General features: G+C 46.5%; 1 protein-coding gene across 45 annotated transcripts in view; it reads left to right on the top strand.

Annotated features, from left to right (window-relative positions):
- The window catches only part of celf2 (cugbp, Elav-like family member 2), a 972,609-nt gene that overhangs the window by 645,188 nt on the left and 309,509 nt on the right, over nt 1–17,912 (top strand). For 8 of the 45 annotated variants that reach the window (XM_078235903.1, XM_078235894.1, XM_078235879.1 and 5 more), the window contains exon 1: nt 16,096–16,390. The exons of 22 other annotated variants lie outside the window; for them this stretch is intronic. In XM_078235903.1, coding sequence (XP_078092029.1) covers nt 16,320–16,390 — 71 coding nt within the window. In that variant the 5' untranslated portion in view covers nt 16,096–16,319. Of the gene's footprint in view, nt 1–4,789; nt 5,029–16,095; nt 16,391–17,912 lie in introns of those variants that run through there. 15 more of the 45 variants (XM_078235914.1, XM_078235908.1, XM_078235899.1 and 12 more) reach the window with 6 other exon arrangements.

Below are 17,912 nucleotides of genomic sequence, written 5' to 3'. Positions count from 1 at the left end.
ATATGAAGTGATTCATTTTGGTACAAAGAACATGGGTGATAATATAAAATAAAGGGCATGAATCTAGAAGGGGTACAGGAGCAGAGGGATCCGCGTGAATATGTACAGAAGTCATTGAAGGCGTCAGGACAGATTGAGAGAGCAGTTAATAAAGCATACAATATCATAGGCTTTATTAATAGGGACACTGAGTATAAGATCCAGGAGATTACATTGAACTAGGACACTGGTCTAGCCACAACTGGAGCATTGCGTTCATTTCTGGGCATCGCACTTTAGGAAGGATGTGAAGGTCCTGGGAAGAGAGTGCAGAAAAGATTCACAGGAATGGTCCAAGGATGAGGAGCTTCCGTTGTGAAGATAGACTGGAGAAGTTAGGACTGTTTTCCTTGAAGAATAGAAGGCTGAGAGGAGATTTGATGGAGATATTCAAAGTCACAGAGTGGATAGGGAGAAACTGTTCCTACTCGTGAAAGGATTGAGAACGAGAGGGCATAGATTTAAAGTAATTGGTAAAAGAAGCAAAATCGACATGAGGAGAATCTTTTTTTCACGCAGCGAGTGATTAAGGTCTGGAATGCATTCTCTGAGTGCAAGGTGGAGGCAGGTTCAATTGAAGAATTCAAGAGGGAATTGGACAGTTATCTAAAAAGGAAGAGTGTGCAGGGTTACGGGCAGAAGGCAGGAGAATAGCACGAAGAGAGTTGCTCATTCATGGGGAGGTGATGGCCGAGTGGTAATTATCGCTAGACAATTAATCCAGAAACTCAACTCATGTTCTGGGGACGCGGGTTCGAATCCCACTACAGTAGCTGGTGGAATTTGAATTCAATAAAAAACGACTGAAATTCAGAATCTACTGATGACAATGAAACCCCCATTGTCCAGAAAAGCCCATCTGGTTCACTAATGTCCTTTAGGGAAGGAAATCTGCCGTCCTTATCCAGTGTAGCCTACATGAGACTCCAGAGCCACAGCAATGTGGTTGACTCTCAACTGTCCTTCAAGGACAACTAGGGATGGGCAATAAAAGCTGTAAGAAGTTTAACAACACCAGGTTAAAGTCCAACAGGTTTATTTGGTAGCAAAAGCCACACAAGCTTTCGGAGCCTTAAGCTCCTTCTTCAGGTGAGTCTTCCAACGCCGGCATCTCCACATCAATAAAAGCTGGCCAGCCAACGATGCCCGTGTCCCATGAATGAATTTTTAAAAAGCGAGCCAGTGGACCGGACGGCCTCCTGAGCTGTTTCATTTTGGGTTTAGTAGGTTTACAGTCTCCTGCAGCCTCCCTGTTTGCAAGTAACAAATGATAGTGAAATAAGGCGTGTATGCAACAAGAAGGAAACACAATGTTCCACGTTCAAATTAACATTGAAATCAGTGGAAGGGCCTCAGAGTAAAAGCCACAAGGATCTGAGCTGAGTTTCCTTTTTTTTTCCCAGTGTTTTGTCAAACAACCACAAAATTGGAACACCTCTGGTCCAACACTTCAATATCTATCAGCCTTTGTCGTAAGTGAATCAAACTACAGCACGGTGGTTACAGCCGAAGGCTGCACATGCAAGCCACACAACACATTGCTGTTTTTTTTAATGCAGTTTGGTTCCAATCATCTATGCGTTGGCAGGAATTCCAAATTTCTCCAAAGCTCTGGGGAATTTGGTAACCAAATAAAACATACCGTCCTTCGCCCATTTCACACTAATCAGAGGCTGCAGTTGACACTGAGCGAATGGTTTTGGTGCCAAGGCGATGGCCCAGCGACGGCTCCTCAGGTCTGTGCCGTTAATTAAGGCCCATTGTCAGAACAGTTTAGGGCTGAGATTTCTGCGTAAATTTAGAAGGTTTGGAACTGCATGACCTGATTTGGTATTGGCAATCTTTCCTCCCTTCCTCCACAGTGGGTTGGCATTATTTGTGTGTAGCAGATGCTGTGGGTGTGCATGCCAAGTTGTCAGCACTATTTGACGGGAGATATAAATCATTCCCACCTTAGTTTGGGTCAAAATGCAGGCACGGCCTGTAAATTTGGAAGCTGGGAAAGAATTTTTGGATTGCTAACTGGAAAAATGTTTGTTTTACGCGGTTGTCTCCTGCTAAAGGCACAGTCCCTCCTTGCCTGTGAACATTTAAGTCAAATTTGTCAACCTGAGCCCCTCTCAATGCCCAGTTGCCATAGTGAATCAGGGCATGATGTCCTGAAGTGGGCATGTTGCCCCAAAGCTGGGGAATGAAGCTTCCCAACAGGCGGCACGGTGGCAAGCACTGCTGTCTCACAGCTCCAGGGACAGCACGGTGGCACAGTGGTTAGCACTGCTGTCTCACAGCTCCAGGGACAGCACGGTGGCACAGTGGTTAGCACTGCTGTCTCAGAGCGCCGGGGACCCGGGTTCGATTCCCAGCTTGGGCCACTGTCTGTGTGGAGTCTGCACATTCTCCCTGTGTCTGCGTGGGTTTCCTCCAGGTGCTCCGGTCTCCTCACACAGTTCGAAAGATGAGTGGGTTAGGTGCATTGGCCATACTAAATTCATCCCTCAGTGTACCTGAACAGGCGTTGAAATGTGGCGACTAGGGGATTTTCACAGTAACTTCATTGCAGTGTTAATGCAAGCCTACTTGTGACACTAATAAGTAAACTTTAAACAACAGAGTTAGCGTCAGAGCTCTGAGCCGTGACTCCTTTAAGAGCCAGTCACCATTTTGTGCAACTTTTATTTTGAACTGGTCTAAATTGCTAGCTTGTTTCACACTCCCAAACAACTTGTGATTTGAAGTTTAACAAGAGGCAGCAAATCAAAGGAATAAAGCGTGCATTTAGCTTAGATAAAGGGCTAGTCATTTAGGGTAAAGAAAAACCACAGCAGGCCAAATAAGAATCAGCTGCAAGGAAATAAAACCTAATAAAGGCGGAAGACAGAAGGATAAGCAAACTCAGTGTTACTCAAAAATTAGCATGCGTTACGATCTCAGTAGAGGCCGGTAACTTTTAAAAATATTAACTGAAAGAATTGCAGCACAAGACTTCAGGTTTTAAAACTTAAAAAAAATTACTGTACAAGGATTAAACCAAACGGGCACTGCTAAGTTAACATTTATTTCGTAAACACATAAATTAACGCCGAAAATCACTTTCTTTTCTGCTTTTATTTCCAGCCAAAAGTTCCCTTAGACTTTACAGGGTCTTGAGGGTTCCTTCACTTCACCTGGGACCTATCCAAGGCATTCCAGAACGGTCACGTATTCCCTTTGCTTCTCCTCAGTATTCCCAGTTTTCTCGGAGAGATGAGATTTCTTGGGGGTCCTTCAGCTCTCTGTACCAACCTCTCTCAATCCCTATCCGTCTCAAAGCAGCTCCCAGTCTGACTTTGAATGCCTTTTCTGTGAGAAATCACATCGATAAGATCCGAAACCAAATAAGTAAATCTTTGCATTCTATCCCCTTGGCAACGTGGCTCACCCAGGATGTCCAAGAGAGAGATTGAAGCCAACGAACTTTACCTTCAAAAGATCCTTTTGATTCTGGGACCCAGATAAATAATTCATACCACTAGTGTGAACAACTATAATCTTACCAGATTCACTGGCCCCATTACAAAGCTAAGAGAAGACCAGCTGTTGTTCTTTGTTTTCACACCTTTAATTCTAATCCTTTTAAGTAAAACGTGGAAACATTGAAGATAGGAGCAGGAGGAGGCCCTTCGAGCCTACTCCGCCATTCATTACAATCATGGCTGATCGTCCAACTCAATAGCCTCATCCTGCTTTCTCACCATAACTTTGATCCCATTTGCCCCAAGTGCTATATCCAGCCGCCTCTTGAATACATGCAATGTTTTGACATCAACTACTTCCTGTGGTAATGAATTCCACAGGCTCACCACTCTTTGGGTGAAGAAATGTCTCCTCATCTCCGTCCTAAATGGTCGACCCTGAATCCTCAGACGGTGACCCCTGGACATGAACCATCCTTTGAATTGTAATTATTTTGAGGGTGGAGTGGGGGGGGAGGGTGTTTCTGTCTACCAGTTTCTCAAACCCATGTTTTTTCCATTTATCTTGCATTTAAAAATCCAGCCGGAATCTTCCGGCCATTCACACCTGCGGGATTCTCTGGTCCCGCTGAGGTGAACTGAGACTTGGCTGAGCGCCAAATTCTCCATCCTCGCTTGCAGGGGCAAGTGTGAACAGCCAGAAGATTCCGGCAATCAATTCCCAAAAGTAGAAGCTATGGACAGGAGGGAGGTGGCGCGCTGTTTGCTAGCGGCGAGATTCTCTTGTTCAGCTGCTGTCGATGGGAATTCCCATTGATGTCACTCCTCACTGGCGGGAGACCCGCGGGCAGGAGTCCCGCGGGCAGGAGTGCGCTATTGGTGGGACCAGAGAATCCAGCCAGTGTGAATGGTCGGAGAATTCTAGCCCATATATCTAAAACACAGAAAATCATAAAATTAAATATCCAAACAGCATACTTCTCTCCATTTTCATCTGACCAAGACTGGTAGGTAACTGGAATAAAGAGGCTGGTGAGTGGAATACAACAGCTGTGGGAGGGTTGATCAGAGGAGGGTGGACATTACACTGGCAACAGCTGACGGTGGTATAGGACACTGCTTTCCATTTCTTGAAATGGGAAATTGGAGGAGGATCTTTGCGGCGAGTTTGATTTCCTTTGTGTTTAATAAGGCGACGCTGCATCACTTTGGCACTCACTGGTTTAATTTTATATGCGACGGCTTGGTTTCCACTTTCTCCTGGCATGAACAGGAAGTGTAACTTCTACATCGCAAGTGCCGGTGAGTTGATGACGTCAGTCATACGACTCTGCAGCTGTGTGGCCGAGAGGCCGAGAGTTGAGATACGGACTTCCCTTCGGTTGCTGAAGGTTGCGATCGCCGCCAGCCCCCTCTGCCGAGGCCTAGCACAAACTCGAGCATATTCCTCGCCTGCCGGTGGCCAGGGAATTCGACCTAATTGCTAGTTTCAGACAAAGAGCAAGCAGCCAGTCTAAGGTCTCAACGTGCATTATAGGTAAGTGTCTCTTATACTTTTCTTCCGTGTCAGTGAGTGAGCTGCTAAATGGCTGCGTCTGCGTAACAGGCGCGGGAACTGTTCTTTCATGGTTTTAAAGATGAGCGTGGTTTTATTCTGGATTCCTGTCATTTTGGAAACTGTCACCTCTTTCCTTTCTCTTGAAATGTGGTTTCCCAATATTCATAGTTATGTTTGAGGTTCTGCACCAACTGCCGACCTGGGGCTGCGAGACCTGTCTTGTAGGCCTCTTCATCCTGCCTGTGCGACAAGTCGAGCTTGTGTAGTGTCGATATGAGTTGACTTCCCTTTAGTCCTGCCAGATGCAACTACTTGTTGGCTATTTCTTGCGTTCAAAAAGAAAAGAAAGTTTTTTCTGTTACAGTTCATTGGGTAAATGTCCACGTGCTGTGGCGAGGGTTTGTGCAGGCCCAGACGTTTCAGGATTAGGATTTCTGGCCTGCGCTAATTCTGCTTATCTCAGTTGGCCATGAAGCCACAATTGACGTGGGGTTACCACGATTTAAAAAGAATGGGAAGATCGACCAAGGCAATCATTCTAGAGCATGGTGTGACTGTCCATCCCCCAGCCTCCCACACCAACATGGGAAAGAGCAGGGGTGTCTCATGGTCTGTGGTTACACCACTGCCTTTCCAACCATGGGTGTGAAGGGAGATACCAGAGGGCTGCTGGCTCTATGGGAATGTGCACCAGCAATAAGAGTCCCCAACATTCAGGAAAGACTAGGAGACTAGAATCCCTACAGTGCAGAAGCCATTTGGCCCATCGAGTCTGTACCGACCACAATCCCACCCAGGCCCTATCCCCGTAACTCTCATTTACCCGACTAATCCCCCTGACACTCAGGGGCAATTTAGCATGGCTGATCCACCTAACTCGCACATCTTTGGGGTGTGGAAGGAAACCGGAGCACTTGGAGGAAACCCACTCAAGACACGGGGAAAACGTGCAGACTCCACACAGATAGTAACCCGAGGCCGGAATTGAACCTGGGGTCCCTGGCGCTGTGAGGCAGCAGTGCTAACCACTTTGCCACCGTGCCTCCTCTGAAAGGAGGTGTGGGCGAGGACTGCGGATGAGTCAACCTCTCCTGGCAGTCAAGTTGATGGTTATTACTGTGTGGGTGAAAAGGGCAACAATGTGGCAATACCGATCATCATTGTGCAACAAACAAAAAGAAATTCAGTTGAGAATGTTCTATAAGAGCCCCGTGAGATATCTGAGCTTTGTTGAAACAAATCATGTCGAATCATACAGGACAAACAGTCAGATTTTACCTTGTTCCATCGGGAGTCATTCAAACCATCGGATGAAACAAACCATTGTTAAGAATCAGATCAAATGTTCAGCCTGTGCGCTTGTTTTTCTCAGACACTGTAGGACAGGTGTTTGGACCATTCATTCTCCTCCTGCCCTCACTACGCCACTTAGAAGAAATCCCAGAGCCATCTTGTTATGTCACTCTCTCCATATTTCAGTTCATCACCTTTTTGTAGAATCCCTACAGTGCAGAAGGAGGCCATTCGGCCCATTGCGTTTGCGCCAACAACAATCCCACCCAGTCCCTATCCCCATCACCCCACGTATTTACCCTGCTAATCCCCCGACACTACAGGGCAATTGAGCATGGCCCAATCCACCTAACCTGCACATCTTTGGAGTGTGGGAGGAAACCGGAGCACCCGGAGGAAACCCACGCAGACACGGGGAGAATGTGCACACTCCACACAGACAGTGACTCAAGCTGGGAATCGAACCGGGTCCCTGGCGCTGTGAGGCAGCAGTGCTAACGATTGTGCCACCGTGTCTCCCTTTTTTTGTTAGATTTTTAGTTGAGTAGCAATGTGTAAGCAAGACCCAGTGCAAGTGAAGGGGCAATAATTTTGACTTTGACTCTCCCAATACGGTTGATTCCTCCAGCCAGCCTAGGGTGTGAGAGCAATGGATAGGATCATAGTTAGTTAGTGATTGAGACGAACCCTGGAGCCTGCACCATTCAATTCTCCCAACTGGGTGAGGAAAGATGATGGTAAAAGCTCCTCCAAATAGGCAACTTCCAGGATGGGTGCAGCCTGATGCTGTGGAGTGTTGCATGGAATTTACAGAATTGAAATAGGCCATTCAGATCAACTGGCCCTTGCTGGTGTGTGTAGGACAGGACTATCACATCTCATCTGTGGCCCCCCTGCTACAAGTTCGATTCCCGCCTTGGATCACTGTCTGTGTGGAGTCTGCACATTCTCTCCGTGTCTGCGTGGGTTTCCTCCGGGTGCTCCGGTTTCCTCCCACAGTCTGAAAGACGTGCTGGTTAAGTGCATTGACCATGCTAAATTCTCCCTCAGTGTACCCGAACAGGTGCCGGAGTGTGGCGACTAGGGGATTTTCACAGTGGCTTCATTGCAGTGTCAATGTAAGCCTACTTATGACACTAATAAATAAACAGAACTAAACTAAAACTCCATTCACTTTCTGCGGTGTCAGAGAATCCCAGCTGCGATCCAGGACAGTGATTTTCTGCCCGTGCCTCCTTCCAACCAACGTCCTCTCATCCTATCCTTATCAGTTTACCCTTCTATTTCTTTTTCCTTCCTGCGCTTATCTAGGTGCCCCAGAAATGCATCCCTATTCCGGGGCTGGCACCAGGATTCATTGACAGCGAAAATCACAGGTGTGAGCCACTCTGCTGAGTTCCTGATCTGATGTGGGAAGGTGGAGACTCCATCTATTCGGGAAGAGGGAGAAGCAGAGAACACCCTGTTCCTTGGTGCTGTGGGTTTTCATTTTCCAAAATTCCCTAGGTTTGGTAACGATCCCATTAGATTGGAAGGTAGCAAATGTAACTCCTTAATTCACAAAGGGAGTTTAAAGTTTTAAAGTTTATTTATTAGTGTCACAAGTAGGCTTACATTAATACTGCAATGAAGTTACTGTGGAAATCCTCTAGTCACCACACTCCAGCACCTGTTTGGGTACACTGAGGGAGAATTTAGCACGGCCAATGCGCCTAACCGGTACACTTGTCAGACTGTGGGAGGAAACCGGAGCACCCGGAGGAAACCCGCGCAGACACGGGGAGAATGTGCAGACTCCACACAGACAGTGACCCAAGCCGGGAATCGAACCCGGGTCCCTGATGCTGCCAGGCAGCAGTGCTAACCACTGTGCTACCATGCTGGAAGGAGACAGAAAGCAGGAAACCACGGGACATGCAGCTTAACATCTGTCACAGGGAAAATGTTGGAAGCCATGATTAAATATGTTACGGCAGGGCACTTAGAAACATTCAAGGCAGAGTCAACATGGTTTTGTGAAAGGGAAATCATGTTTAACCAACTTATTGGAGTTCATTGTGGAAGTAGCATGTGCTGTGGATAAAGGGGAACCGTGGACGTACTGTACTTAAATTTCCAGCGGGTATTTGATAAAGTGCCACATCAACTAAAAGCTTGTGATTTGATTTTGATTTGATTTGATTTATTATTGTCACATGTATTAACATGCAGTGAAAAGTATTGTTTCTTGCACGCTATACAGACAAAGCATACCGTTCATAGAGAAGGAAAGGAGAGAGTGCAGAATGTAGTGTTACAGTCATAGCTCGGGTGTAGAGAAAGATTAACTTAATGCAAGGTAAGTCCATTCAAAAAGTCTGACAGCAGCAGGGAAGAAGCTGTTCTTGAGTCGGTTGGTACGTGACCTCAGACTTTTGTATCTTTTTCCCGACGGAAGAAGGTAGAAGAGAGAATGTCCGGGGTGCGTGGGGTCCTTAATTATGCTGGTTGCTTTGCCGAGGTAGCGGGGAGTGTAGACAGAGTCAATGGGTGGGAGGCTGGTTTAGGATAGAAGATTGGCTGTCTAACAGAAAGCACAGTAAGAAGTTTAACAACACCAGGTTAAAGTCCAACAGGTTTATTTGGTAGCAAAAGCCACACAATAAACCTGCTACCAAATAAACCTGTTGGACTTTAACCTGGTGTTGTTAAACTTCTTACTGTGTTTACCCCAGTCCAACGCCGGCATCTCCACATCATAACAGAAAGCAGACAGTAGACATAAAAAGGTCTTGTTCATGCTGGCAAAATGTAATGAGTGGTGTGTCACAGTGATCAGTACTGGGACCTCAACTGTTTACAATTTATAGAAATCACTTGGGTGAAGGGATGGATGGGATGCTTGCCAAATTTGCCAGATAGGTAGGAAAGTAAGTTGTGATGAGGACTTTAGGAGGCTACATAGGGACATCAATGGGTTATTGAGTGGGCAAAGATCTGGTAAATGGAGTACAATGTGGGCAAATGTGAAATGGTCCATTTTGGCAGGAAGTATAAAAATGAAGCATATTGTCTAAATGGTGAGAGATTGCAGAACGCTGAGGTGCAGAGGGATCTGGGTGTCCCAGTGTACGAATCACAAAAGGTTAGTATGCAGGTGCAGCAAGTAATTAGGAAAGATAATAGAATGTTATATTTTATTATGAGGGGGAATTGATTACAAAAGTAGGGAGGTTATGCAGTTGTACAGGGCATTGGTGAGACCATATCTAGAGTATTGTGCACAATATTGCTCTCCTTATTTAAGGAAGGATAGCACTGTGTTAGAATCAGTTCAGAGAAGGTTTACCAGACTAGTACCTGGAATGGGCGGGTTGTCTTATGAGGAAAGGTTAGACAGGCTAGGCTTGTATCCACTAGAGTTTAGAAGAGTAAGAGGTGATTTGATTGAAACATTTACAATCCTGAGGGGTATTGACAGGGTGGATTTGGAGAGGATGTTTCCTCTGTGGGAAAATCTAGAACGAGTGATCACTGTTTAAAAATAAGGGCTCGCCCACTTAAAATGGAGATCAGGTGAAATGAGGGTCAGGAGTATTTGGAACTCTCTTCCTGAAAAGACGGTGGAAGCAAAATCTTAGAATATTTTTAAAGCAGAGGTGGATAGATTCTTGATCAGCCCTTAAGGAGGTGATAGGTTATTGGGGGAGGTGGGATGCAGATTTGAGGTTACGATTAGATCAGCCATGATCTTATTGAATGGCGGAGCAGACTCAAGGGGCTGAATGGCCTACTACTGTCCCTTATCCATATATTCATACTGAATAGCTCCTGCCTGCCTTCTTGTGAAGACACTGGCAGTGGCCGAAGCCCCATCCTTCACTGCCACCAACATATTCAGCATGATCTGAGGTTTAAAAAAAAGACACAGGGAAACCAAACAAGAAAATAGATTGTTCAACCTCATAGTCCGAGGATTCAGGGTCGAACATTTAGGACAGAGGTGAGGAGACATTTCTTCACCCAACGAGTGGTGAGCCTGTGGAATTCATTACCACAGGTAGTATTGATGCCAAAACATTGAATGTATTCAAGAGGCGGCTGGATATAGCACTTGGGGTGAATGGGATCAAAGGTTATGGGGAGAAAGCAGGATTAGTCTATTGAATTGGATGATCAGCCATGATCGTAATGAATGGCGGAGCAGGCTCGAAGGCCTCCTGCTGCTCCTATCTTCTATATTTCTATGTTTCTATGTTATCCAGTACAGGCGATGGAAATGGGGAATTACCATTTGTAATGCAAATAGAAGCCGTGGTTTGATTCTAGGCCTGTAACTCAGCCTGAGTGGCACTGGGGAATCCATAGTTAGTTTTGGTACCCCTCGGTTAAGGAGGGTAAAAATAACAGCTGACATTCTGAGTCTGGATTACTATCCTGCAATCCTGCTTTGAAAGGGGAAAAATTAAAAGGGTTTTGAGAAACGGGGCCCTTTCAAAAAGCCAGTATAGGCATGGTGGGTTGAATGGTCTCCTCCTATGTGTGGTGGCACAGTGGTTAGCACTGCTGCCTCACAGCGCCAGGGTCCCTTGTTCAATTCCCAGCTTGGGTCACTGTCTGTTCAGAGTCTGCATGTTCTCCCCATGTCTGCGTGGGTTTCTTCCAGGTGCTCTGGTTGCCTCCCACAGTCCGAAAGAGGTGCTGGTTGGGTGGATTGGCCGAGCTAAATTCTCTCTCAGTGTACCTGAACAGGCGCCAGAGTGCGGTGACTAGGGGATTTTCACAGTTACTTCATTGCAGTGTTAATGTAAGCCTACTTGTGACACTGATAAATACGTTTAAGTTTATTTATTGTAAGTGTGTTACTGTGCAAGTTATTGTGCAAATCCAAACTTAAAAACAAATTATGTTGTACCACTCTCATTGTAAGCGAAGTATATGTGTAGCTTTTGTGAATATATTCTCCATCACAATTTTAATTACTCACAGGTAGGTCATCAATGAAGTAAGTTGGTAATGGCGCATTGCAGCATCTATGTATCTAGGCATCAATTCAACCCTTCTCCTAATTGAAATTTCCAGTGGTTTCTTGCTGTTTATTTAACTGACCTTTTGCTCCTGTCTTTAAATGATGGTGAAGGAGAAAGTATTTAAATGTGTGGTGTTGTGCAGATGTTGACTATAACAGTATCCTGTGCAGCTTAGAATGTAGTCTGTGACCTACTTACATACCGCTTTACCCCTGATACCATGATTAAAAGCTGCTTTGAAACCAGTTTTCCCTCCAGGGATTTGGGTCTGTAAGAATTTTACAAAGTGCATGGAGGGTTTTGGTCAATGGTGAGCGGGACACATGCATGCACACGCATATACGTAGACACACACGTGGACGGGGATACATGCCCATATGCTTGCACACACGTGTGTTCGTACACAAATGGGCAGATATACACATAAATGTGCACAGAATCATGCGTGGACATGTCACTGAGGGATATGGACACAGACACATGGAGACTGCCACGTCACAAATATCTCAATGGGAATGTAAGTGTTAATGGAATCAACCCCTTAATGTGGAAATAATTACAATTATAAACTGAATTAGAAAAACAGATTAGATTTCCAGTAGTTTCTCCATATTCCACATTAACATAGTATGGAATTTACATAAATTTAATAAGGTTTTCTTTTAAAATAATCTCCATGTCTTTTCCACTCATCTCAGATTGAATTTCTCAATCTCAGCTTTGATAGCTTTCAATAATGTTTTAATGATTGGTTCTAAGGAATGTTCTAGTGCATTTGTGAGGCGCTCCTTAATGAAACAGGAATGGAGAGGCAGAGTTTTAATTTGTTTATACCAGCACCTACAGATTAAACAACTCATTTTGTTTATTGGGGACTTGCTGGGCACAAAATGTCTGCCGCATTTCTCTTTGCCGCACTGTGCAATTTAATGTGAAGCGCAGTGAGGGTCTTTGGAGAGACATGATAACGATATGTAAATCTATCTGCCTTTTTATCAATCGGAGCCTGTTGTCTTCTGCTGACATGGTGCACATTTGTGAATACAACTCTTTAGAGCAGTCTTTATGCTGTACGGTGCTATGATTTTTAAAAATGTTATCACAAGTAGGCTTACATTAGCACTGCGATAAAGTTACTGTGAAAATCCCCTAGTTGCCGCACTCCGGCGCCTGTTCAGGCACACAGATGGAGAATTTAGCACGGCCAATACACTTAACCAGCACGTCTTTCGGACTGTGGGAGGAAACCAGAGCACCCGGAGGAAACCCATGCAAACACGGGGGGAACGTGCAGACTCCGCAAAGGCAGTGACGTGAGCAGGGAATCGAACCCAAGGTCCCTGGAGCCGTGAGGCAGCAGTGCTAATCACTGTGCCACCATGCCACTCACAATATATAATGTGAGTAACATTACAAGATAAAGTCAGTCAATAGAAGCTCTGAACTGCAGGATCCACTCTCAAGACTTTCCTTGCCCTGGCTAGTTTTGTATCTTGTTTTATTCTTCTAAAGGATGTGAGCATCACTGGCCAGGTCAGCATTTGTTGCCTCAATTGCCCTTCAACTGTGTGCTCCAACCAGTTGAGTGTCTTCCACATTCATGTGAGTCTGGGGTGACATGTAGGTCAGACAGCAGATTTCCTTCCCTACAGGGCATTAGTGAACCAGATGGGTTTTTACAACAATCGATAATAGTTTCATGGTCATCATAATTGAGAATTCTTTCAATTCCACATTTAATAACGGTGGGATTTGAACCCACATTCCCAGAACATTCGCCTGGGCCTCTGGATTACTAGTCCAGTAGACATTACCACTACGCCACCATCTGCTGTGATATTTCTGTGCAATCTCTTTGGCATCTTCAGCAGAGCTCTGCTTGTAGTTCTGCAGAGGGAGCTCAGTTCATTAATGCGATTCTGTGACTATCCAGACCCACTTGGCACAAAATGCAATTATGAATGGTGCTCTAGAACATGCCATCGTTTGCAGTATTTTTCAGAGATGTGGACAATGTTATGGAATAAACCCAGACCTTTCAGCCCATCGAATCTGCGCTGGCGTTTGCCTATTCATAGAATCATAGAATCCCTACAGTACAGAAGGAGGCCCTTCAGCCCATTGAACCTGCACCGACAACAATCCCACACAGGCCCTATTCCTGTAACCTGACACATTTACCCTGCTAATCCCCCTGACACTGAGGGGCAATTTAGCATGGCCAATCCACCTAACCCGCACATCTTTGGACTGTGGGAGGAAACCAGAGCACCTGGAGGAAACCCACGTAGACACGGGGAGAACGTGCAGACTCCACACAGACAGTTGACCCGATGCCGGAATTGAACCTGGGTCCCTGGCACTGTGAGGCAGCAATGCTAACTAACCACTGTGCCACCCAATTCAACCCTGAGACCCCTTTAATATTCTTGTTCAAGCAATGATTTGACTCCTGTTTCTAACTATTGATGAACTTTGTGGATTGTGGCAGAAGATTCCACATTCTCTGTTGAAGGGATGTTTTTGAACCTTCCCTTTAATTCTTTCTGCAATTGCCTTGCATCCGTGCGTCCTGGTATCATATTCCTGACTATTGGCTATCATCTGTCACCTTTACAATCTTGAAAGACCTCGACTGGAACATTTCCCTCCGAGGTGTTTGTGGATTACGAAAGTAAATAACTTTGCAGGACGATGGGTGTAGAGTAGAGGCGTGGTCAGAGAGCTAGCATGGGGTCAATGGACCAAATGGCCACCTGTGCCAGAATGATTATGCCACCTGAATGGCATAAAGTATGAAAGTTCTCATTGAGAATGCACCACCATAGCTCCCACATTTGGCCATAAGAGCAGAGTAGAACATTTTACCTTTTAATGGAGCAATAGATGGAGCAGGCCTGGCTGTTCAAAGCCAACCCAGCTAGTCGCAAAACAAATGCTAAATTGCTGGAATTCACTGAAGTAGATCGGTCAGAAGATCCTAAAAGGCGGGGGGGGGGGGGGGGGGGGGGGGTACCTGGTTGCTCGTGGCCACTGATCTTAACTCTTACCTCACCTGACACAGCGACCTTAACCTTTGTCATTTGGCTTTGTACTCCTGGCGGCACTAAAACATCTCCCCAGCTGCCTCAGGAGCATTTTCTAACTGTTTATTTGTTCATCTTGATTTGATTTTGATTTATTATTGTCACATGTATTAATATACAGTGGAAAGTATTGTTTCTTGCATGCTATACAGACAAAGCATACCGTTCATGGAGAAGGAAAGGAGAGGGTGCAGAATGTAGTGCTACAGTCATGGCTAGGGTGTAGAGAAAGATCAACTTAATGCAAGGTAACTCCATTCAAATGTCTGATGGCATCAGGGAAGAAGCACCTGGCATGGTGACACAGTGGTTAACACTGCTGCCTGACAGCACTGCCTGACAGCGCCAGGGACCCGTGTTTGATTCCCGGCTTGGGTCACTGTCTGTGTGGAGTTTGCACATTCTCCCCGTGTCTGCGTGGGTTTCCTCCGGGTGCTCCGGTTTCCTCCCACAGCGGGTTAGGTAGATTGGCCATGCTAAATTGCCCCTTTGTGTCAGCAGGACTAACTGGATTAAATGCATGGGGTTATGGAGATAGGGCTTGGGTGGGATTGTGGCCAGTGTAGACTCGATGGGCCGAATGGCCTCCTTCTGCACTGTAGGGATTCTATAATACTTCTAAGCTGTTCTTGAGTCTTGAGGCTGTTTGTAGCTGTGTGACCAAAGAAGAAAATCATTGTGAAAGCAAAATACTGTGAATGCTGGAATCTGAAACAAAAACAGAAAATGCTGGAAAATCTCAGCAGGTCTGACAGCATCTGTGGAGAGAGAATAGAGCCAACGTTTCGAGTCAGGATGGCCCTTCATCAGAGCTCTTTGTCTGCGCTCTGACGAAGAAAATCATGCTGTGTTCCCTGACAAATAAATAACTCATTGTTGGGTTGAGATTAGGAATAGGCGCTACATAAATGCACGTATCCTTTGTCTTCCTCATATTTCTCTTATCTGGCCCAGTAAGTGCCATGTCGGTGCTCTTGAAGCTGTTTTTGTGGAATTGTGAGCAAACGGCTCGGGTCACTGTCTGTGTGGAGTTTGCACATTCTCCTCGTGTCTGCGTGGGTTTCCTCCGGGTGCTCCGGTTTCCTCCCACAGTCCAAAGATGTGCGGGGTTAGGTTGATTGGCTATGCTAAAAATTGCCGTTAGATGCATAGGTTCGAGGGATTAGTGGGTAAATATGTAAATATGTAGGGACATGGGTGTAGGGCCTGGGTGGGATTGTGGTCGGTGCAGACTCGATGGGCCGAATGGCCTCTTTCTGTACTGTAGGGATTCTGTGATTCCAAAAATAATCGTGCTGTGTTTTCTGGCAGATAAATTTGGGATGAGATAGGGATTAGGGGTTACATGAAGGCAAGTATCCTTTGTTTGGCCACTTATCTGGTCCAGTAAATGCTCTCCCAGTGTTAATAGTGTGCTGCCTAGGGAAACCTGCCACATGGACTCATTCAGTTGAAGGGTTTTTTTTGGATTTAAAAAAAGACTTCTGCATTTTTTTCTCGCTCTAATCCTGGCTCCAGTTTTGATCAGAATTGCACCTCCCACTTTCAGCACCTGGTGCTGTGTAGACAGTTGCCTCTGTGACAGCTCCTGTAATATATATATATATATATATATATATATATATATATAGTGTGTGTGAAAGAGAGTGTGTGCTGTTTCTGTGAAGATTGGGGGGGGGAAAGAAAAGAGAGAAAGAAATGTGACAACTGCAAGGCAGGCTGCCCCAGGGAGGCCTCGACAACACCTGCCCCTGTCTGTCTGTGGGCAACAGTTGTGGAATCAGACACGCACAGGGCGAATTATTTGTACAGAGAGCGGCGTGTGGAGTTGGGGTGGGAGGAGGAGGAGGAGGAGAGAGAGAGAGAGAGGGGGGCGGTGAACATGACTTCTTTCCAACTGGACTTTCTGCCGGAGATAATGGTTGACAGTTGCGGGCTGGTGTCGGACAGAATGTAAGTGGACCTTCTTTCAATGCGACGCGTTGTAAGGATCCAGAAAGGTGTTAGCAGCCACAGTAAATACCCACTGCCTTACAGAGAGAGGGAGCTGAGATTTATCAAGGGGGGGGGGGAGGCTGGAATTAGCATCAGAAACTGAATGGCAGCGCTAGCTTTCGGATGAAAGCACTGTGTGTGTGAGGTGGGGGAAGGCTGGTTACATTCGGGACTGAGCCGCTTTGCTTACATTGTGTAGGGACATCTCATTCTCAGCACTTTTCAAGTGTGTGATGGACGGTAAAGAGTGTGTAAATACAAGATGGAGAATTATATGTTGTGTGTGATTTGTTAAACGGGATAATGCAGCTTTTTGGAACAAAAAAAATGGGAGGAAAGATAGACTTTCTTTGTCTAAAAGTGTCAGAGGCTCCCAGTGAAAAGATACAATTCACTGGCTTGTTAGTATCACCGGGTGAAATTGACTTTGCTCCTCGCTCCCGGCTCTGAGTTCAGGGAATGCTGTATAAAGGCAGGAATGCAGTCTGGAGATGGGGAATGGAAAGTGTATGGGGTGTGGAGCTGCTTTTTTTTTGTTGTTACGGGAGAGATACGAGGGATATAACCTCCCCCGTGCAAACATATGGAGTGGAGTGACTGCTATTGCGTTCCCCAGCCTCTGTGAACACTGGTGGCCAGATGTGTCCACTGATTTTAAACTATTGGGTTAAGAGATTAGGTCATTTGCTGAAGGCGAGAAGGTTGTTCCATTTAATACTATGCAGTTGCCCCGTATCTCTGAGAGCAGTTTCTCTTTCCTGTTCTGCCACCATCTCAGTTCTGGTCTGTGTTCAAGCACCCTGTCCCTCTCTCTCTCTCTCTCTCTCACACACACACACTCCTAGCTCAATAACCTGGATCTTCCCATTCCCCTCCCCCTTCCTCCTGCCGAGTGAGATAACAAGACATCTTTGCTGATCAGGTGAATATTTCTGGGAAGGAGGTGAGATTTATGAGTGTGAATATATATGTATTTTTAACTGCAGCATTTTGCTGGCCATGTGACAGAAGCAGAACTGGATGTGAAAGTGCTGGGGGGAGGGTAGGGGGAGAGAGGGAGAGGGGGGGGAGGGTAGGAGAGAGGGGGGGGGGGTAGGAGAGAGGGGGGGGGAGGGTAGGAGAGAGGGGGGGGAGGGTGGGGGGGGGGGGGGGGGGGGGGGGGGAGAGAGGGGGGGGGGAGGGTAGGAGAGTGGGGGGGGGGGGTAGGAGGAGAGGGGGGGGGGAGGGTAGGAGAGAGGGGGGGGGAGGGTAGGAGAGAGGGGGGGAGGGAGGAGAGGGGGGGGGAGGGAGAGGGAGAGGGGGGGGGAGGGTAGGAGAGGGGGGGGGAGGGGAGGGAGAGGGGGGGGGAGGGTAGGAGAGAGGGGGGGGGGGGGGGTAGGGAGAGAGGGAGGGGGGGGGAGGGTAGGAGCGAGGGGGGGGTAGGGTAGGAGCGAGGGGGGGGGGGAGAGAGAGGGGGGGGAGGGTAGGAGAGAGGGGGGGG

Source organism: Mustelus asterias, chromosome 19, assembly GCF_964213995.1.
Source record: "Mustelus asterias chromosome 19, sMusAst1.hap1.1, whole genome shotgun sequence".
NCBI classification, from domain to species: Eukaryota; Metazoa; Chordata; class Chondrichthyes; order Carcharhiniformes; family Triakidae; genus Mustelus; species Mustelus asterias.
Note: the sequence above shows the minus strand (reverse complement) of the source record. Positions and strands in the feature narration are given on the sequence as shown.